Source organism: Heloderma suspectum, chromosome 9, assembly GCF_057233095.1.
Source record: "Heloderma suspectum isolate Gila_16-S chromosome 9, 16-S_ref, whole genome shotgun sequence".
Lineage (NCBI taxonomy): Eukaryota > Metazoa > Chordata > Lepidosauria > Squamata > Helodermatidae > Heloderma > Heloderma suspectum.
Genome location: NC_139466.1, coordinates 6,551,780 through 6,574,721, shown reverse-complemented (window position 1 = coordinate 6,574,721; position 22,942 = coordinate 6,551,780). Strand labels below are relative to the sequence as shown.

Sequence of the window (22,942 nt, the reverse complement as noted above, 5' to 3'; positions counted from 1 at the left end):
GGGTGGTTGTCACTCTAGACACAGGGTTTAACCACAATAGTTTACCGGTAAATTAAAGCAAGCAAATCACAACTACAGGTATTTACACAATGGAGCTGAGTGATACAAAAGGCATTAAGAGAACATAAAAGTTGCAAACTGCAAGTCCCTTTACCCAAGCTGTACTTAGACTTCTCCAGGCTGCTTCTTCCTGCTCTGGTCTCCCCCACCCTGCTCTTACTGGCTCTCTCACTCTTTTTATATACCGTCCTCCCTCAAAACTGAAAATACTGTTTCAAACCTGAAGAAATAAAACTTAACCGGGGAAATGAAACTACTTCTCTCAAGGATAACCCCTCCCAACCCAACCCCCCTTCCAGGCCTCTAGGCCTCACCTTTTTCCTTGCCTCTGTAGGCCTCAAACCTACACAATGGCAAACACAGAAGCAACATAGCAGGTCTCTCCAGAGGGCGGGCATTCCACACTCAACCTGCCATCCTAGAGAATATGCTTTCTCTCACCCCCCCCCCCAAATATCTCTGACAATATACTCATCAAAGGAGTAAGTTCATATAGTCAGCTGCAATTCATCAGGAATTGGGCAAGCAAATGATCTACATACATGTCAATCGGCCATCTGCAACCTTCTTGTTTCTCCTGCAACATGGAAAATGTTGTCTGAAAGTGTGGATTTATAACAATTGTACTATTTTAGCTCTTTTATGCAATTTGATTGAGGCTACAGTCCTAAAAGACACACTTACTACAGCAAGTCCAATGAAAAACAATGGACTTAACTTTGGAGTAAAACAAGTATAGAATTCCGCTGGAATGGCCAGAGGGTGAGGGGTTCTCGTTTTTTGTGCCTAGCATTTCTAGTCAAGGGATATGGTTGTTGGGTGGGGGGGGGTTAAGTAAACAAAATTGAGAACCGATAGATTTCAGTGCAAACAAATCAGTGTAAACAAATTCAGTAAATTTCTCTGCTGTTATTTTGGCAGACTAGTAACTTGAACATGAATTCTTAAACTGAAGGCTAAAAGCAATGGATGAATCACATGACACGTATTATTCACTAAAAAATGAAATGCAGCACTGTTATTTTTGAGCCAGCTTCATTCATCTCATTAATATTTGAACTTAATCACCTTCTGAGCATACATCCACACACATGTAAATCACCTCCCAGGAATACATGAAGGGCGAGAATGAAGTGAAGGGAGCACCCTAAATTAAACACGGTTACAAAATGCAGTGTATCCCACAGCAATGCATGTTACCCCCAAGTGGTATATGAACTGTTACAAATTCAGCATAAATGCTATCCATACAAGCTGAAGTATTCCAGGCAAACCAGAACAAAGCAGGAATTCCAGAATCATTATAAACCAACTACACATTATGTTAAATATGTAACATGCAGCTCCCTTTCTGTTTTTATTTTATTAAAAAATAAGCATAGATGGCCCAATCCAGCTTTTGCAAGACAGAAAGTGGAAAAAGACTGCTAGCTTGACCCTGGGTTTACAAAGACAAAACACATACATTTGGGTGCCAGTGACCTGGGCAAAAGTCAGTCCAATGTTAACAATGAAGTTTCAAAATAATGTAAAATCTTCTTCATTCAAATAAATTACCAGTGTCCACATTATTTGGAGGAGACTTCTCCTACCTGGTGTCCTCGCAATGGACTACACTAACCATCATCCATTGGCCAAACTGGCTGGGGACTACGGTAGTTGTAGTCCAACACATATGAAGGACACCAAGATAGGTGAAAATGATGGGGATAGATGCTTGGGTGAATGAATGTGCCATCCATTCCCAGAGGTTTACATTGGCATGGTGTGTGTTCAACTGTCCCCAACAAAGTTTCTACATTGCAGAAAGACCAAAAAGGAGAAGAGCGACTGTTTATTATTCAAAATGATCTTTTGTTGTACATTAACTGAAATGTTACCCCTGGCATTGTACTAGAACTAAGCTGAATATGAAAAAGAAAGCAAAATTGTATCTGAAATAGCACATTTTGAATATTACAGTTCAAAATTCTCATAAAGACTATAAACCCCAAAAGTCTCTTGCAGGTTGGTCCGAGTTTCGTCCTTGGCTTCCTTTGATCACACCCATTTGGTGACTGTCTCCCCCCTTGGACATGGCTCTTGTTTAAAGAAAACAACTTAGCCTCAATATAACATACTTGGTTACATTTATGCCTTCGTAGCAGACAGAAAGTGGACCCAAACCACAGATAAAAACCCTAGACAATAAGGGGGGGGGGATAGCCTTAGAACTTTCTCCTGAAAGTCTTGGAACTCCTAGATGATTGCTAAACCTTATGCTGGAATTCCGTCATCCCTTCCCCAACCTGCTTCATTTCCTCAGATTTGTCATTGTTCAAAAGGCCCAGTGCATTACCCCAGCAACATCAAGGAACTGGGCTAATGCAGATGCGCAATGGCAAATTTGGATGTGCAATGGCAAATTTGGATGTGCAGGCACTCGGCGTGACAGCCCCAATGGCCATGCCCCCAAGGAGAGTCCAAAAAAATGCAGGCGACTGCATTGATCCATATCAACAGGCCAGCTCTAGCAGTTTTCTTCTCCATCAGGAGCAGGTCTTTTGTAAACCTAAGGGATCACAGGTCTTCCCAGTCCAGACCAAGCCATCCCAAAATACTTTGCACTGCAAGAGGGAACAATGTATTGTTGTTGGGAAAATGCATTTCTCCCCAGCTACCGTGAGAATCGCAGCTAAGCTTAGAGGGAACAGGGAATTATGAGCAGGGTGGCAGATGAGATCAGTGTCCCTGCGAACAAAGAAGTGTTGGTGCTGTGTCCTTGTGAGCCCTGGCTCCACTACACCACCGAGTCTAAGGCTGGAGTAGAGAGTGGTCTAGCTAGGGTGGCCATGTATCCTACTCTACAGAAGACAGTCCTCTATTTAAAGGGCTGTCCAGTCCAAGTCCAGCTTAAAGGTAAAGAACCATGACAGCAGAGAGCAGCAGGGGCCTTGACGTTGCCGATCAACAGCTAGCACCACCTGGACAGGAGAATGAGCAGGCACTCAGGTCTCCTGGGCCAGATCCGCACCTCATGTGATATCAATACGATGCTTTCATGGCAATGCTCTATCCCTCCTGTGCATTTATACATTGCAGCACACACAGTGACAGCTGTTGCAGTATTTTGGATAATATGGAATAAAATGTGGGAAATAATGCTAGACAAGTGGCATACTGAATGCCTAAAAAAACGGTAAAAGGTAAAGGTGTCCCCACCCAGTCATGTCTGACTCTAGGGTGTGGTGCTCATCTCCATTTCTAAGCCGAAGAGCCAGCGCTGTCCGAAGATGCTTCCATGGTCATGTGGCCGGCATGACTGAACACTGAGGTGCACGGAACGCTGTTACCTTTCCCGCTGAAGTAGTACCTATTTATCTACTTGCAATTTCTTGCTTTCGAACTGCTAGGTTGGCAGGAGCTGGAACTGAAGACAGGAGCTCACTCCGTCACGCAGCACTCGGGTCTCGAACTGCTGTCCTGCCGACCTTCCGGTTTGCAGTTCAGCGTCTTAACCACTAAGCCACCGCGGCCCCTTACTGAATGCCTACTATGCCCCAACAGTTATCAGTGCACTTCAATACCAATAAAAAGCACTAGTGAAGATCTAGCCTTGGTCAGTGCCACTATGGTGGGATTAGGGATATATGAAACCCCCACTGGCTGGTCTGGTCGGGGGGGGGTCCGCTGTGGGACAATTCAGGCCACTTGGGGCCCCACGGAGTCCTCCAGTGCCCTTCCGTGTCTGCCAGAGTTGGTAAAGCAGCTCTCCGGTTTTCTAAAAAACACGATACACTAATGACAGCTGCGATTAGCCTATCACAGGAAAACTACAGCTGTAAATGTAGATGCCTGCCCGAGAACTAAGAACTGTTGGAGGGGCTCTCCTCTGCGTCCCACCAGTACAAGACATACACTAGGTTGGGACGTGGGAGAGGGCCTTCTCTGCTGTGGCACCCCAGTTGTGGAATGCCCTCCCCTTGGAGGCCCAATTGGCGCAGACATTGGTCTCGTTTCAACCCAAGTAAAAATGTGGCTTTTTACCAAAGCCTTTGAGGGCTAAATGCATTCCCTAGCACATTGTCTTAACTGTTTCATTGTTTTAGATTTTAACTGGTTTTAGCTGGTTTAATAGTTTAGTATGTTTTAGGTGTTAATTAATTTATTATTTTATATTGTTTACATTGATTTTATCTGCATGCTGTCCTGAGATCTTAATGATATAGGGCGGGATAGAAATGCTTTAAATAAATAAATAAATAAATAAATAAATAAATAAATGGTGTATTTTATGCCATTTGTAGGTGTAAAGCACTTTTATAGCTGTTTACAGCTGTATTTAGGTCAAAGTAAGTGCTTTACACCCGCAAATAGCATACAATATGCCATTTACAGCCGTAACTTCCCTGCGATAAGCTAATGGGAGCTGCCATTAGTGTTTCGCATTTTTTAGGAAGCTGGAGAGCCGCTCCCTGGGAACTCCTCTGGACCCGGAGGTAAGTGCGGCCCATCCGCTGCAAACTTTGGAGGTCAGATTCTTTGGAATCCAGCCTCATTTGAGTCCATGGCAGATTTCTCCAGCATCCCTAGGTGAGATGTCTTGTATTTCAAGGATGGTGCAAATTTAGAAATAATGACTAAGGCATATAAATGAACATATGCAACCTTTATGCAAATTGGTACCCACTGTTGTCATTTCTTTTTTGGTGACCTACAACCAACCACGCTACTTCTTACAAGAACATGGAGACATGGGAAGAAGCAAGGCTACTGCTAGGGATGTCAGAGAAATCTGCAATGGAACCAAAGGAGTTCGGATTTCTATGAATCTGACCCCTGGATCCACAGCGGACCCGCTTTTGCCCTGTTGGGCAGGTTCCGCAGACTTACAGACCACTGCTCTAACTTTTGGGAATTTTGCACAAATGTTGTCATAGAAAAATACACACAAAAAAAAATTAAAAGCCCAAAATGCACAGTTCCCCCATAGGCTAAAATGTGAAAATGCGCGATTTGGTGGAATTTGAGCAGTTTTGCACATGCAGATTTGTGCGAATTCTCATTTGTGCAAATTCAAAAGCAAAAAAATCAATTCCATTGATGAGCGAACAACGGAGCAAAAGGTGCCTGACAATCCATGAAACACAGACGGAATGGATTTTATACAATCAGTACATCCTTAGCTACTGCAGCTCTCAGGATCCCCAAGTAATGTCAGTATAAGGTCAAAGCTGACCTTTCCCTCACAAAAAGGTGACCTGTCACAAGCAAGAATCCCATATGGCTCGTCTTCTGAATCCAATTTACTATTAAAAAAAGAAAAGCAGTGGTTTTGAAATGCAGCAGAACCAGGCATTTTCAAAGCATTGCCCTTTTTTATTATTTTCCTTTGGTACAACTCTCCATGCACCGTCACTCCTGAAGGCTAAAACCACTCTTGCACAGGATGCCAGGTGCAAAAATATATCCACGTGGGATTCTGAACTACAGGTTTATAGCCAGACACCCAACTCAAGGTCACTGAAGGAATAGCCCATCGGGTCTATAAAACATGAGTCACAGAATCATAGAATAATAGGGTTAGGAGGGGCCTATAAGACCATCAAGTCAAAACCCCTGCTCAATGCAGGAATCTAAGTCAAACCATCCCTTACAGATGGCTGTCCAGCTTCATCTGGAATGCCTCCAGTGTGGGAGAGCCCACCATCTCCCGAGGTAACTGGTTCCATTGTTGTCTTGCTCTAACTGTCAGGACGTTTTTCCTGATGTTCAGCTGGAATCTGGCTTCCTGTCACTTGAGCCCACTGTTCCGTGTCCTGCACTCTGGGATGATGGAGAAGAGATCCTGGCCTTCCTGTCTGGGACAACCCTTCAAGTACTTGAAGAGCGCTATCCTATCTCCCCTCAGTCTTCTCTCCTCAAGGCTGAACATGCCCAGTTCTTTCAGTCTCTCCTCACAGGGCTTGTTTCCAGTCCCCTGATCATCTTCATTGCCCTCCTCTGAACCCTCTCCAGCTTGTCTGCATTCTTCTTCAAGTGTGGTGCCCAGACCTGGACACAGTACTCCAGATGAGGCCTAACTAGGAACTAATGACAATGAACTGACAGGGAAACTGGTGGCACAATCAGGGCAGGACCTTGGGGCAAAAATCCAGGGCTCCCAGATTCTGGGAGGGGGGCTAAATAACCACCCAGAGAGCAGCAGGTGGTGAGGGCAGCAGAAGCAAACTCAATTTTATTCCTGTAGTTATGATGGTGTTTTAATTTAAGTACATCTAAAATACAAAACCACACTTGCTCTGAGTTTTGGGTTTAAAAAAATAATCAGGGTTGGCAAACAGTGTGTTGTTGTTCATCAAACACATACGGGATGTAGAAGGAGTTGAAAAGCACAGAATGGCAGTGGGGTATGGGAGAAAAGAAATATTAGCTGAGTGCTTGTCAGGGTTCCCCTTATGACCTGGACCCCCTGAGAACTCCTTAAGGATCTCTTGCCTTCGTAAGAGTCCCACATTCCTTCTTTTAAACTTCCACTTCCCAATAACATGGAGTTTAAGCAGTAGATGTGGAGTGATTGGCACTTCAGACACCTGGAGTTTAACACAACAGTTTACTAGCAAATTAAAACAACCAAATTACAACTAAAGGTATTTTCTCAATACAGCTGGCTGATACAAAAGGCATTATGAGAAAATAAAAGCTGCAAGAACACAAGTTCCTCTATTCTAGCTGCATTTAGACTTCTCCAGGCTGCTTCTTCCTGCTCCTTCTTCATGCTCTGATCTTCCTGACTCTGGTCTTACTAGCTCTCTCTCTCTCTCTCTCTCTCTCTCTGTAACTCCTCCTTCCCCAAACCGAAAAGCACTGTTAGAAACCTGAAGAAATGAAAATTAACTTAGGAAAATAAAACTACTCCTCAAGGATACCCCCTTCCAACAACAACAACAACAACCCCAGGCTTCTAGGCCTGACCTTTTTACCTTGCCTTTGTAGGCCTCAAACCTTCACAGTGCCTCACAACTAAAGTAATACACATGGCTACCTAAAGGAGGCCTCCCATAAAACTGTGAAGTCCAGAGTCTAAAATCACTATGCTGCACCACCGAGGGAAACACACAATCAAGGCCAGGCCAAGCCAATAGGTAGCTATGGCCGAATCCAGACAAGAGCTGGGATGGAGGAAGGGTCCCTGCACTCTGTTGCTGAAAGTAGGGAGGTTGAAGTCTGGCAAGGAAGAGGCCTTCCTGCTCTGTTGAAAAGGCAAGAGTGGAAGGCCAAGAAACCGGTATTTATTGTACAACTGGCCAATCTGGAGGATTCATACTGACCAATCATAAGGGTGAATGCTGAACCTTCCTAGGAACACAGGAACCTGTCTTACCCTGAGTCAGAACCTTGATCCAGTGCTGTTAACACTGACTGGCAGCAATGGCTCTCCAAGGTTTCGGGCAGGATTCTTTTCTAGCTCTACCCAGAGATTCCAGGGATGGAACCCGGGACCGTCTACATGCAAAACAGGGGCTCTGCCGCAGTCCTTTCCTATTCTTTTTCTGTGCCTGAAGAGGACCCCAAGGCTTAAGCACCCACAGAAGCCTGATAGGCCAAGCTCCAGAATCAAACCCTGGCATCTGTGCTCGAATTACAGAAGTCAGCAGCCCCCTTCAGCGATGTTTTTAAAATGTTACAGGGGATCAGTGAGAAATTCAGTTATTGGGCAGTCTAAAGGTGTAATAAATGCATACAATTATAAACAAATATTTGTCTAAAACTGGAGCAGGTTTGAGAATCATGCTTGTGCATTTCATTAACACACACACACCCCATCACACACACATCACCTATGCAGCTTGACAGAGCAGACTAACAGCATAAAACACCACACAAAAGGGACACACCAGCACCCCACAAGGTGACATCCTCTGCCTGGGGAGTTCAGAAGGGCCTGAATGTCTCTTGCGCACATGCACACACACACACACACACACACACACACACACACAGAGAGAGAGAGAGACTGACTCAGCCCAAAATAAGCAACAGTGGTGAGTGACACTGCCTTAAGTAGCTTGTTTTTAACAAGGATTGTATAAATAAATGAAAGATAAGTCTAATGAAAGTAATTAGCCATAAAGAACCTCCAGGTTTAGAGGTAGTTTTCCTCACTTCCCACCTCTGGGGTTGAATGACATCAGAGGATGATATCATTTTTATATGCCCTGCTTGGATGTCAGAGAAATCCGCTATGGTTTCAGGTGAGTTCAGATCTTTATGAATCTGACCTGCCAATTACGCAGCGGATCAGATTTTTCCAAGTCACCCAGATTCCACAGACTTAATACACATTTGTATTAGTGCATACTTGTGGATTTCGTGGACTTGCAGACTGGTTTTTCACTGGCGGGGGGGATTTGCACTACTTCACATTAGTGCTAACGCGTATTTACGCTAATGCAAATTAGCACAAATCCTCCCGAAAAGTGAAAAAACAGTCTGCAAGTCCATGCAATCTGCAAATGTGCATTAGCACAAATGTGGATTAAGTAATGTGCACTTACACAAGTAGAACAAAATTCTGGTTAAAAAAATTGATCCTATAATGAGTGGATGACAGAAGAAAAGCCGCCTGACAATCCATGAAACACAGACGGAACAGATTTAACAAAACTCATGTTTCCCTGCTTGGAAACTTCCCAAAATATCTGACTAGCCATTGGGGGAGGCAGGATGTGGTCAAGAAGGACATTTGGTCTGATTCAGCAAGGTAGTTCTTATGTTCTAGATCTCCCAGCAGCATCTCTCTCTCTCTCTCTCTCTCTCACTCACACACACACACACACACCATAATGTTCTATGGAGCAGGCATGCAATAGAACCCATGACCCCCAAAGCCTAGCAATTCCACATACACTTTCTTCCAACAAATAGCAGCCTCATATTGACCCAGAAAGCACATGCCGCAAGCTTCAAAGAACAGAAGAGAAAATGCTTGAAATCTCTGTTAGGAACAGCTACTATTCCATAAGGCCACACACAGCTATAGCCCCTGTTCCACAAAAGAGCATGCTCATAGATAGAACCACTGTAGATTGTCTAGAACAGGCGGTCCAGTTCCAAAAAGTTTTGAGCAGCTCCAACTCCATAAGTTTTGGTCAGTTCTCATCTCCACCCTGCACCACCACCACCACCACCACCCCAAAATTGGAGATATGGACCTTTCCATTAGAATAGACACCGCAACCCCATAGCCTATGACCATTTCATGCAAAAACACTCACAGCCCCAAGGATCCCCATAGAATAGGCACCCCAGCAAGAACTCCTAAATGGATGCCTCTCTACACTCCCTGAAATGCAAGCCCCCTTCTCACATGCCTGTAGCTACTTTCTTGTATTAAGACCTCCCACCACTGCAGCATGCGTGTGAATGCCGGAACTATGTGGGTGGAGCCAATGGCACCGGTGCTTCCTGCTTGGTCAACGTCTTCTGACCAAAGCAGGCAAGGATTGGTTGGAGACTGACCCACAATACTGGCCCTGCCCATGGAGTTCCAGTATCCACACATGGATTGCCATGGCGTGGAACCTTGAAACAGAGAAAAGCAATGCCCATGATCCTGCTGGTAGATGGATGAGACACAACGAAGAAGGGGAGACAGGCTCCGGGGCTGGATTAAACCAAATTTATTGTGCTCTACGCATTTCAGAATATTTCCTTCTTCAGGAGCTGTTAAAAGCAGTTTTGTCTCTTGTTCTGAAATACACCAGTCTTCTTTCCTCTGGATACTTGCACACACTACTCTTGAAGCCTATTGATCTCTGGTGAGAGCAATAGGCTTCAAAAGTAGCATGTGCAAGTACCCAGAGGAAAGAATATTGGTTATTGCTCTCACCAGAGAGCAATAGGCTTCAAGAGTAGCATGTGCAAGTACCCAGAGGAAAGAAGACTGGTGTATTGCTCTCACCAGAGATCAACAGTCTTCAAGAGTAGTGTGTGCAAGTATCTAGAGGAAAGAATATTGGTATATTTCAGAACAAGAGACAAAGTGGCTTTTAACAGATCCTAAAGAAGGAAATATTCCGAAACACATAGAGCACAATACATTTGGTTTTCTCAAGCACCGGAGCCTGTCTCCCCATTTTTCATCATTAGTCCATGGTGCTCTTTCCCTCTCCATTTCTGCTTACTCATCCAGATGGATGAGACACACCAGTCTCTGGAGCATTACCAGATCAAAATATTAAAAACAAGAGGTTGTGTTGCACCTGTTGTGTCTGATACACATCATCATGATCGATGGATCCATCAACAGAGGGGAGGACTAAAGGAGAGCCTTCATTTTGCACACTGCATTCTGGAATAAGGGCTGGCCCTTTAAAATGAGAAGCCTAACCCTCTCCCCCATCAGATATAGTTACTAGGCCCTGACTCAGACCAGGGCTCCCATACCCGACTTGCAGAGAAGAGAAAATTTTGCCAGATATAGCTTTGCCATAGAAAATGGAAGCCATTCATTCCAACCACATGACAGCACCGAATCCTTAAAGCACTCTGCACATGCTCCAGGGTAGCAGCCACATTCCAACAGAGAGTAAGGCACACTTAAGCCTACTGCAATCAAATAGTTTTATAGAGACTTACTAACTCTGTCTTGAATTGCAGCCACACTCTCTCTCCTACCCTCCCTAGGATTTTCCAGATTCTAGATGGAATCCTGATTTCTGCCTCAAATTATTTAAAACTCCTGCCTAGAGTTCCTCAAAAGGCATCCAGAAGGTCTCACATCAGTCAACCTGCTTCCCACAGTGTCGCTGATGGGTCTGGCTCCTGCTGTTTTCTCCTGGCTCCCTGCCAGGGGGAGAAAGCAGCTGCTTCAGAGGCCAAGCAGAGCGACTCCAACGGGCTTCCCTCTCAGCACTCCACAGGGCATCCCAAAAACCCTCGGCCATTTGGCTCGAGACTTTGCAAAACCCCCAGCAATCTCTCTCCAGGGTAAGCAGCATCGTGCTCTTTGGCTGACCCAGAAGCAGGCAAAACAACCAAACAGGGCACCTTTGAAAATAGCTTTTAAAGGGGACAGATCCCAGAGCCTTCCCTCCCCTATTCTTCTCTCCTGATGATGCACTCGCCAACTTGGAGGGTTCAAATCCCTGTTGGGGCTAAATGTTTGCTGCATTTAACAACAACATCAACAACATCAACATACTCTCAAAACCAATGCTATATTTTTGATCATCCATGACCTAAGTAGGGCAAAAGAGCCCAAAGCTGCAGTTCTTTTCAAAAATCTATTAGAAGGGAGCCTGGGGGAATCAGCACTCCAACTGCTACTGTCACATGCATGTCCTGCTATGGTGCTTTCCTGTTGCATGAGGGAGAGGGGTGAGTTATATTGGGTGCTGGTCATTTTTTTAAGCCCTGTCTGTCTATAAATAAGCTGTCTTAGCCAAGTCCTAAAAGCGGCTCTGTAGAGGAACGAAAATACAAGCCAATCCAGGCAGCCACAGATGGAACAGGGCAGCAAGAGGATTGCCAGATTTTCAGCCAGCCTCTATAGCTATGCCCTTCACAGCAGCTTGAGGGATAGACATTAAGGGAGGATCACGTTTCTCGCCATGTGTTGAAAAAAACCCTTATCTGCTGGTTTCTGTGCATAAAGTTGCTAACAAAGGCACAAAAGCAGAGTGTTGGGGGGGGTTTCCCTCCACTGGTCAGTTGGTGACCCTATTTGAAAAGGAGGGATGAGAGAGGTAGAATTAATCTCCTGTTTGTGGTGAAATTTAAGCCTGAGGTCCTCAACCCACTTATTTGGGCATATGTCCCATCCATGGAACTGATTGGGGCATCCTCATGAGTAAATGTGCATAGGATCAGGCTGTGTCAGACTAACAGCCTATCTATCCAGCGGTATATCCCATTCATTTCAACTGGGCTTGCTTCCAAGTTAAGTATGAGCTCAACCACATCCCAAAACCACAATTCTATGCAAATATGTGCCCATTTTTGGACTGTGCTTACTTGGAAACAAGTCCCACTTGTTTTGATGGAATTTACTTCCACCTTAAGTGTCAAAAGAACAGACTTACTTCCAAGTATGGAATCAAAATGGAGCCTACATCTGAGTAAATGTGAATAGGCCTGAGCCATTAGGCTGCAATCTTACATGGATTTATCAGGCAGAGAATAAAAGCCCCATTTAACTCAGCAGGACTTACTCCTGAGTAGAGATGTGAAGACCTGGGGGGAAATGAGAAAACTGCAGGAGGAACCCAGGAAAAAATCAGGAAAATATTCCCCCAAGTTTTAAAACAATCCCTAGCGGGCATGTTTAAAAAAAATACCCTCATTTTTTTCCAGTTTTTTCCTGGGCCTTCACATCCCTACTTGTGAGCAAACATGGTTATGATAAGGCTACAGACAGACAAGACCTCAAGCACAGGTTGTTGTTGTTGTTATTATTTAGTGCTTCTGGTATGTATATATGTATGTGTAAGTGAGATCACTTATACCAGCCTTTGCCAACCTGATGTTTTGGACTACAACTCCTGACCATTGGCCATACTGGCAAGAGTTGATGGGAGTTGTAATCCAAAACATCAGAAGGCACCATGTTTGGGAAGGCTGAATTATAAACACACACACACCCCAGAAGCACCAATGAGGGAGGGGAATGCAGTGCCTCCTGCATTTCAGACCACATGTGGTTCTTGCTAAGGAACACCTGAATTTCTGGCCAGTCTACTGGTTTTATCCAATGAACTATTATCCCTTTATACAAAGAAATAAGCTTAGTATTGATCTTAATACACCATCACAATAACAAAGATGCAAACATATACTAGATGTGCATGCCAAAAAGACACCATCTTTTGCTTTTAAAAATATGAAAAACAGTTCCTGACCTGCATTAATATTGATTTAGTTGCAAGACGTTTAAAAATGTAAGGTCACCATTATATACCCCACCCTCTCAGTGCACTGTGTGTTTTTCTGTTTCTTTTTTGTTTCTTTTTTTGGTGGAGTGAGCAATTTAAGTTGCAATCTTACACAGAGTTACCGGGGAGCAAGCTCCATTGATCACACTGCTAAACATGCACAGGGTTTTACCCTGTTCACCTTGAACATACCAAAGAACAGGCCTTGTGTCATGCAAGCCGATACATGTCTACTCAGAGGTAAGCCGCATTAAGTTCAATGGGACTTGTATATAGAACTGTAGACTAAGCCTTACGGAGAAGCTTCAGAAAGAGACACACAGAAATATTTTCCACATCCACCAACATTTGAAAGAATGCCCTCTCACACACATACAAACTAACAGACATTTTCTTGAAACAAACAAACCTGGCCACCTTTTAATAGTATCACCAAATAATTCAAAAGGAATCTGATCGCTAGGGTGAAAAGCAAATCCCTTCTCACCCACCTCTCATTTCCACCACCATCTCTGCTTTCTGAGCACAATCTCATCCCCTTCCCCCCAAATCAAGAACAGACTAGGGGATCCACAAGGAAAGGTCACACCTACCAAACTATCAACCCTTGTCTGTGCTTTGCAAATTGCACCATCTATCTAAACTGCACCTTTCTCATTTGCAATACAAAGCAACCAGACAAACTCAAGTATCTGTTTCTTGGTGCAGATGGCTGGCCTTTGGGCAAACACTTGAGGGCAGGCGGGCGGGCGGGGGGAGGAAATGGGAAAAATGGGATAAAATGTATAAACAAGCTTCCTTCCCCCACTAAAATGCAGAACGTTGTCCTGGAAGTCATGTATGCCAAACTAATAGACCATCTTTATCATTATTGATACTAAAATATGCTAATAACAGGGAACAATACTGTAGTGGGGAAACTACTAGCAACAACAACAACAACAACAACCAACCAAGCAGTGGTTTCTTATTCATAACATCTATTCCAACCAAAGTGATACCATTTTAAGTCCCACTGATCGTTTTTACACACAAGAAAAGGGTTGCAAATCCTATGCACACTTGCTCCAGAATATATATATTTTAGGACCACATTAATATGTTCCTCTCACTGACATCAAGAATTATTGATATGGGGGTGGTTTGTGCCCAGAAATTGTCATGGGCTGATGGAAGAATAGTTCTACATTAAAAATTAAATAGCAACGATAACAGCTCTCTTGGAAGTTACAACAAGGATCTCTAATGAATATTTTGTGTGTGAGATGAGAAGGGAGGGAATCCAACAAGTTTAAAGTTCTGGAAAGAATATGCTAAGACCAACCCCTTGGGTGGGCATCTTTAAGAACAGACCAAGTACCTCACCTATTTGTGATTTCCCCCTTTCCAAGTTTCTTCCTGAGCTGCAAAGGTGGTAACTTTTTGGTTTCTTTACTTAATCCTACATGGTGACTTCAAGTCCACTGTCCTGGGGGTATGCCTTTCTTTTCCTGCAGTGTATAGCAAAAGAAATGTTTAGTTGCAAAGAAATGCAGGAGAATAATAATAATAACAACAACAACAACACAACAACAACAACAACAGAAGTACTGTGGGATTTTTTTAAAAAACGAAACAAGTGGGAAGGGGGTAGATAAATTAAAAAAAAAATAGTAAGAAATGCTCCACTTCCAACAGACAAACTTGTGGCTTCTCCAGATCCAGCTTATGCAACTTTTCTCAGAAATGCCTGCCTGGAGTTATTTACTCCCAAGTTAAGTGCATTTACTCATAAGTCATTCTCAGAAGTGAATCTCACCGCCCTGAGCTCCACGTGGCCACCCTCCACTGTAAACTAGGCTTTTGCCCAGAAGCAAATCTCTCCACCCCACCCCCAGCTCCCTCGAGCTTACTCCTATGTAAGCATGGGACAGAATTGCAAATACTAACTCCAAAGCACATTGGGAGAAAGTCGAGCACAAAGAAGCCTTACTTCTGAGTAAACATGCTTATTAAGTCTGCGATGGACATCATTACTTTTTTCTTCTTGTTTTTTTTAAGTGGCTAGGTATATTTAAGTGGCCTTCCAAGGGGCCGAGGACTTGAACTGAGGAAGCGGCCTCGGCTGGGGAGACGAAGGACGCCACAGACCAGGGTCAAGTTCAAACCCCGGCTGAGTCTACCAAGGGCGCTGAAGTTGCAAAATAATCATAATCCAAAAACCAGCTTTATCTCAGAAGCAGAAGGCAAACGTCACTTCTGCGGAGGTTCTGGGAATCGTGAGGTGAGGGGAGCCTCCTCTCCCCAAACCCTATAACCAAACTTTTACTTTTTTTATTAACCCCCGAGATGCAAACTTCGCCATTGGAAGTTTGGAGCTTCCAACTGGAAGTTTGGAACTTCCAATTCCATTGGAGCAGAAGGAAAACTAGCCGGAGCAAATGTGCACGCGTTTCTCACCTTCCTGATCACCTCCATCTCCACCCTGTCAGCGGGCACACTTGGAAGCGGGTCCCAAGTAGACTCCAAACGGGCCTTGTTCCCCAACAAAATGCCATTGGAATCGGCGTGTTCGAACGCGCCAGATCTTTTGATCCGAAGTAACTCTCGCGGGCCCCCAGATTTCAGGGAGGGAGGGCGCCGAACCCCTGATGCGTAAATCTGTTTTGCGTAGTAGCCGAAGAGCCGTTGGGCTCATGGTCGCGCATTTCTCACGTACAGCCTTGAAACCAGTTTCTCCGTCAGACCACTTCAAATTACTTTTTCCGATTGGATCTGGCTATACAAAGGGGCGAACGTTTTGTTTGGGGTTTTTAGGTCTTAATTCAGTAAAGTAAATCTGACTTAATTCGGTAAAGTAAATTCGTGTATAGACCTCACCTCTTGGGAGAGAAGCAGGAGCTTTCAGTTTAAACTTGGAGAAAAGTTGAGAGGCTCCGCACATCATGTGGAAAAGGCTGATTCCTTTTCGAGCGACCAACCGATTAATTAAACTAGAATAATCCTATCCATGTCTACTCAGTAGTAAGCCCCACTGCGTTCAATAGGGCTTACTCCCAGGTCAATGGCCATAGAACTGAGCCCCAAGTTGATTTCAAACAGAGCAAATCGGGTAAAATCGAAACATCTTCGTAAATGTCCAACTATTTCCTTTCCAAACGCTTTATTAAAAGCTGGGGGGGGGGGTTGTTATTTTCCGAGTAAATAAAGTTTATTTAATTATAATTTAGAAAAAGGGACAGGCAAAAGGCTGCTTTAAAAATATTCCTAACCCTCTGCTTATTCATCTCTTTATGTTATTCTGCTTTTTCAGTATATAACGTACTTCTACTAAGTCAGGACTCCGTATGAAAAGAACCCAGAGCTCACTAAACAGGGATTATCATGCTTTTAAAATAAAATTGCCAACCCAACACTGCCAGGGTTATCTAGTAAGACAATTTCATCAAATGATGCGTTTTCTAGCAATACATAAATATAAATATTATACTGCAAACAGGCCCTGTACTTTTCTCACACACATCTTCCCCACCCCACACCCCTCTCTTTCTATATATAGAGTCAGACAGACAGAATTTAGCTACCAACGTGGAAGCAACCCTGCACAAACCAGGCACACACACGCACAGGCACACAGTTCCAAGACAATTTAGATCTCTCTAATCCATATAGTTTACAATGCTATAAAAGAACAATTGGCTTAATGTGCAATAATTTAAACACACACACATTGTATATTCAACACTTAAGATGCAATCCTATACCCACTTTCTTGAACTTAGCGGGACTTATTTCTGAGTGAACATGTATAGGACTGCCCTGTTAATTATTAGAAAACAGGAAAAAAAACTGGAAAAAAACACACATAAACCATTACTTACTTGGGAGTAAGTTCCGCTGGAATTAAGGAGACTCCTCTGCCAATTAATCTTGTTTAGGATGCAGGATAAGACCAGATACATAAATCAGATAGATATTTAATCTGGGAGTGAACTCTTGGAAGTTTGTTCACAGGTACTACTACATAGACAGATGCACGCACATGCACAGGATGGCCTTCACACAAGCACCCAAGAAAAACTAACTCGGTTTACCTTTGTGCATTTAGATGTGTCTTGGCAGGTTAAAGAAGCTCTCCTTTCTTTTGAAGTTCATGATGTCCAGGCTGTTAACTGAATTGTGAAGTGGAGCAGAATCCAGAAACCAACAGAAGATGTTTGCAGTGAGGAGAAGCAGCCATCTAAAGAGGGGAAGGATGGACCATATACACAGGAAGATGGTTCCTTCCCACAATGGAAGAAGTAAACACCATAAACCCTTACACTGGAGTGGGGGGGGGGATCAGCACAGGGAAAAATTGGAAGTCATTTTAGAAACCTTAAGGCCCTTGTTCCTTTTGGGTTTGTTTTTTGGCAGCTGTTTGAGTTGTCTAAACTAAGGCAGAAATAATAATGAAAAGAAAAAGGAACAGATAAGTCTTGGAAAGGAAATGGTTCTACTGTGTTCTTTCCAAAACAATAAACTTTTAATGCTAAAGCAGTTATATAACCAAAAGCTGTACAGAGTTTGTCTGGGTTTTTTGTTTTTTTTTTTGTTAGAAAACAAAATTACTTCTTTTTGTGGGTTTTTCATAAATATTGTTCAGTTCCCGGCACTTGTCTCAATAATTAAATTACAAATGATAAATATGGCATCGTGGATATGTATTTACATACAAAACAAGTTATTACAAAAAGGCAACTGTTTATACTAAATTGCCAGGAGCTGGGTAAAATTAATATCACATCCCCCTCATCCTTAAAAATATACTGAAAGACACCCCCTCCCTGTTCCCCAATCAGATGAAATACATTCACAAGTATAATGTTATTAGAGAGTGAGAAAAAGAGGAGAATGGCAGAGAATGAGAGACAGTCAGACAGACACAGACAGACACGAGACTTCAAGACAATGCAGGACTTTGGCAAGTTTTAAGACTGTGGGGTTTTTTTTTCTCTTATTTTTAATCACAACTAAGGCCAAGGGGGGGAGTCAGTTTTCTGTTTTTGAGCATCCCACTAAAGGAGCAAGGAGGAGAAAGCATATCCACTAAAGTCAAATTACAAAAGGCAAGAATGTTGGGAAAGAAAAGATAGTGAATCAGAGGGATTTAAAAAAAAAAAAACCTCAAAAGAAATAACTCTTGATGCAGAAAAAGAAGAAATTGCTAATCCTGAGAAAAATAGACATGATAAAGTCCAGCCTCCAGCTCTTGGGTGGGGGGAACCAAAAAGCAACACACACACACACCCCGCGCACGCACACACACACCCCTTTTTTTTTCCTCCTGCAATGTTTGTCCTGTAAACTCCAATGGCAGGTCAGGGATAAGTTTGCTGTCCTTTAATGTCACCAGAAATCCTTTTGGTCCAGTCCGGTGGGTTTACTTGCAGAGAGTTGAATTTGCCCCCATCAGACGTACCACTCGTTAAAGTTGGGGGGCAGTCCAGGGTTGTGAGTAGGATTGGCAGTCTGAAGGGTGGGAGGGGGAGGTTTCACAGAGTCTTTGCTTGTGGCGGCAGCGATGGCTGGGGGAGTGGACGATTCGTAGCCAGAACTCGCTGCTGGGGAAGACTCGGACCCCTGGGTTTCGTGGACCTGAAAAGAAGACAGACACAATCAGGCAAGGCCAAGAGCAAAGGAGCTATCACCTTGTCTTTGGCTGGTGAGCAGACATTGCGCGGAAGGAGAAGTGAAAGATTAAAGTGAAGACTAGATCAATATATGCATTTTTATTTTTATTTTTAAGGCATGATTGGAGAAATAGAAAAGGTGTCCAAGCTGCCAAATTGATCCTCAAACTAAATCTGGGGCGGGGGGGATTTATGGAGGATCTCTCTTCTCTTCCCACCCCGCCACTCTTCTGAAAAACAGAAACAGTGTAACACATTAGATGAACACACATCTGATCAAAATCAGAGCACTCTCTTCTCCATTAAGCACCTTCAGGGCTAGATTATGGTCTAAGTAAACTGTAAGGGATTTTATATTTCAGCAGTTGTCTGTGTGTACGTGTGTGAATTGGGCCTCCATTGCACCCCAATCTCCCACAAGCCTCCTCTAAGCAGTCCTCTGGAGGCAAAATTTACTCATTCACAAACTAAGATAGAAGTTTAGCAAATAGTTACACATGATGAAATGCTACTCAGCAAGGGGGACACTACTAACCAAGCCCTTCAGCTTCTGATGGAACAAGGCCATCTGAAAATTAACATTTTTAATTTAACACACACACCCCAAATGTGTGTGCACGCAACTTTTTTTAATTTCCATCTCTCCAAAGCGAACAGTTACTTGAAAGCTGAAATAGGGTCTGTTTCACCAAGGGAAAAATCTAGTTTCCTGTATTGAGTTATATCAAACTGGAAGCTTACACATACTAACACACACAATATGAGTTCAGAAAAATAAAACACAGGCAAACATGTTCATGTGTGAAATCTACATGCACAAGTACACACATATAACCATAGAAATATATGCATACATAATTATTTAACACACACTTTCTCTCTATACATATACACACAGAGAATATTAAATATACATATATACCTACACAGACGTGTAACTATATAAATAAATGCATGTATATAATTCCCACGCGCACGCACACACACACACACACATATATGTATACTTGTGTTCACACACACACACAATTATATAAATAGATATAACTCTCTCTCTCACACACACACACACACACACTCACACACTCTACAGATAGATAAATGATGATAGATAGATCTTGCAAGGCTTCCAGAAGGTCTAAAGGGAAAGCAGGGCTTGCTTAATTACCTTCATATGCTTCCTTAAGGAGCTGGGGTGGGTGTACGACTTGTCACAGACTTTACAGATGTATGGCTTGTCTGATGTGTGGACATGCATGTGTTTCTTTCTGTCACTGCTGTTTGCAAAACGCCGATCGCAGCCTTCAAATTCACATTTAAAGGGCTTCTCTCCTGCAAATAAAAAATACATTATAAAAAATAAAAAATCAACTGCTGGATGCTCGTTTTGCAAAGGAGAGGGTTAGTTTGTTGCATGCAGAGAGGACAGATGGCTTTCCCGCTTTTTTGCCCCCCCCCTTTCTGCTTACAGAAAAACTTTCTTCCCTCTTTGCAACTTTACGGCTCCTTCTTTCTCCTCTCTCTGCCTAAACTATCTCTTGAAACAGAAGAAGTGTCTGCAGTATGTTAAAAGGAAGAAGGAACAAGCAGGGAGCGACATACGGATAACTTATTCTCAAACAATGGAGTTTGTTACCTTACAGATCAATCAAAATGCCCCTTCGTAGCTTTTAATTTGCGCCGTTCAAATGCAACGGTTCTTCTAAGGGGTCTGTTAACGGGAAAGAGAGCGTAGAAATAGACCTTTGGGTGATTTGGGTAGGGAGAAACTGAGCAGGAGCAGAGGAGGTGGAGAAGGAAACTCCTCTGAAGGTAAATTGTGGAGATCCAGACGGTTTTATAAGGAGGTGTTGAAGAAGACAAGAAAATGTATTGCTTTCTTTTATGTTTGTTTCTTTTCATGGAGGAACTGAATTGAACACGGAACCATTTATTTTTTTAAAAAAGAATAACGATATAAAATACTTGGGACAAAAAGTATCACTGATTTAATTAGAAGATGTGCCAATCAAAGCATTAAAAGAGAGAGCGGAAGTAACTGAAAATTAGAGTCTATTAGCATTTGTATGGTTTCTTCAACAGAATGTCTATGCAGACCTAAGTCTCTTGAAAAAAGCAATGGGGGGAAAGACCCCCTCCCTCCAGTGCGTCCCCCTTCCCTAGTTTTCCGTCATATTAAAGATACGAAATAAGAGCGGGAGATGTATGAAAGCAACTGGGCGTTGGCGGGGGGGGGGGGAGGCTAGGCAGAACATAGGGAAAAGATGAGGGGAAACTCCTCCAAAATCTCATCTTCAGACGAAGTTCAAAACAAAACAGGAGTACTTTTTTTCTTCTCCTCGCGTGAAATTGACAAGTGAACGAAGCGTCCTCCGAAAGATTCACTTTAAAAAGGGATAAACAACAACAACACAAATCGCTTCATTGCTTTCATGTCTTTCTGTTTATTTCCACTCCAGTTCTTTTCCCCAGCTCCGCCCCCCACGCCCGATCCTTTGATCCTCTAGTGTCACACAGCCACCCCTCCACCTCCAATACCCCCTTGTATGTCCGCTCCGTCTCTCTCCACCCCCCCACCATTTATTTTTACGGCCATCCAAAACCCAAAACATTTTTTATGTTACGAATAATCAAAGTCTGGCTGGATTTTGTTGCTCCCGTCCAGGTTTCTCGGGGGCCGGGGCGGGAGGCGGCGGCGGCGGGCCAGGGGTGTGTCCGGCGCCTTACCTGTGTGCGTCCTTTTGTGGATTTTGAGGTTCTCCGACCGGGCGAAGATTTTCCCACATCCCGGGAAGGGGCAGGGAAAAGGCTTCTCGCCCGTGTGGACGCGGATGTGGTTGACCAGCTTGTACTTCGCCTTGAAGGACTTGCCCTCGCGGGGACACTCTTCCCAGAAGCAGATGTGGTTGTTCTGCTCGGGGCCGCCGACGTGCTCCATGGTGACGTGGGTGACCAGCTCGTGCATGGTGCTGAAAGTCCGGTCGCAGCTCTTTCTGGGGCGGCTCGGCGGCGGCGGCGGCGGCGGCGGCGCTTCGTCGATCCATTTGCAGGACAGTTCCTGCTTGATGGGCTGCCGCATGTAGCGGAAGAAGGCGCCGGCGCCGTGGTGGTGGTGATGGTGGTGGTGGTGGTGGTGCGCCGCGGCCGCCGCCGCCGCCGCCACGTTCATGCCGCCCATATTCACATTCATGGGGCTGTAGTTGTGGAACTGGGCCGGAGCCCCGTAAGGGTCCGCCCGGGGGCTGGAGACGCCGCGGTAAGTCTCCGGCCGGCCGAACAGGTCCCCCCGCAAGCCCAGATGCATCTGCCCGCTGTCCGCGTGGGCCGCCGTCGGCGAAGCGTGGCTGGGATTCTGCTCGTGCAAGCCCGGGAAAAGCAGGTAGCCGCCGGGGCTCTCCGCGATGCCCGGCGGCGGCGGCGGCGCGTGGAGCCCGGCGGGCGCGCTGCCGCCGAAGAGGCCGTGCTGGGCGGCGGCGGCGGCCGAGCCCCCTCCCGGGGCGGGCGAGTCTCCCAGGGCTGAGCCGCCGCGGTTGCGGAAAAGGAAGTCCCGCGTGGAGTTGAACGCGGCGGCCGCGGCCGCGTACGGAGAAGGCACCTGGCCGGCGTGGTGCGGGGGGTGGTGGTGGTGGTGGTGAGGGTGGGGGTAGCCAGGCGCCTGCGGCGTGAAAGCCGAGCCCTGCCCCGACGCCAGGTCGTGGGCGGCCGGGCTGAGCTTAAAGGACGAGTCGCCGAACGGGTGGTTGAGCCCCATGGCGGCGGCCGCGGCGTCGCGGTTCGCCACGTCGTGGGGGTGGTGGCGAGGCGCTCCGAAGCCCCCGACTCCCAGCGCGGGGAACTGAGGCCCGCCGTCTAACAACATGGCCATAGCCCGCCTTCGGAGGAGGAAGAGGAGGGCCGAGAGGTCGAGGCAGCGGCCGCCCCGCGACGGCGATCGTCTCCTGCGTCTTCTTCCCTTCCCGCCCCCCCCCCTCCAAACAACAGCCGCAGCGGCTTTAAGCCGGGGTTGTTGTTGTTTTGTCCCTTCCCTTCTCTCCGCTCTCTCTCCCCCCCACCACTCCTAGATCAGCCCCACACAATGGAGAGGGCGGCAGGAGGGCTCGCGCGCCAGCCTCCCAAATGCCGCATTCACACGCGCTCCAAACCTCTCCAAAACGCGGGGGGGAGGGGGGAGAGAGAAACCTACAACAACAGCGGGGCACCCTCCCAACAGCCCCAAACCCCACCCACTCGCTCTAGAGGGCCAAGGATGGAGGCACCCCCTCTGCCCTGCACACTGGGGCAAAGATGCGCGCCCACGCAACCCACGGGGGATCCCCG

The 22,942-nt window shown here is 45.2% G+C and overlaps 1 protein-coding gene across 1 annotated transcript; it reads right to left on the bottom strand.

The window, feature by feature from the left end:
• Positions 1-17,451: 17,451 nt before the first annotated feature.
• Positions 17,452-22,570, bottom strand: ZIC3 (Zic family zinc finger 3). Its single transcript, XM_084813304.1, has 3 exons — positions 21,353-22,570; positions 19,794-19,957; positions 17,452-18,590 (listed from the first exon to the last, which is right to left on the bottom strand). Exons 1-3 carry the CDS (start codon positions 22,488-22,490, stop codon positions 18,405-18,407), a joined length of 1,488 nt encoding a protein of 495 aa, XP_084669430.1. The 5' UTR covers positions 22,491-22,570; the 3' UTR covers positions 17,452-18,404.
• Between the last annotated feature and the right edge of the window lie 372 nt (positions 22,571-22,942).

What these genes read in the sequence shown, in the direction of transcription:
- ZIC3 (XM_084813304.1), bottom strand. Translation starts at nt 22,490, where the DNA reads ATGGCCATGTTGTTAGACGGCGGGCCTCAGTTCCCCGCGCTGGGAGTC. An exon ending in CCACAAAAGGACGCACACAG is followed by an intron (nt 19,958 to 21,352) that starts GTAAGGCGCCGG and finishes TTTTATTTGCAG; the next exon opens with GAGAGAAGCCCTTTAAATGT. An exon ending in CCTTAAGGAAGCATATGAAG is followed by an intron (nt 18,591 to 19,793) that starts GTAATTAAGCAA and finishes TCTTCTTTTCAG; the next exon opens with GTCCACGAAACCCAGGGGTC.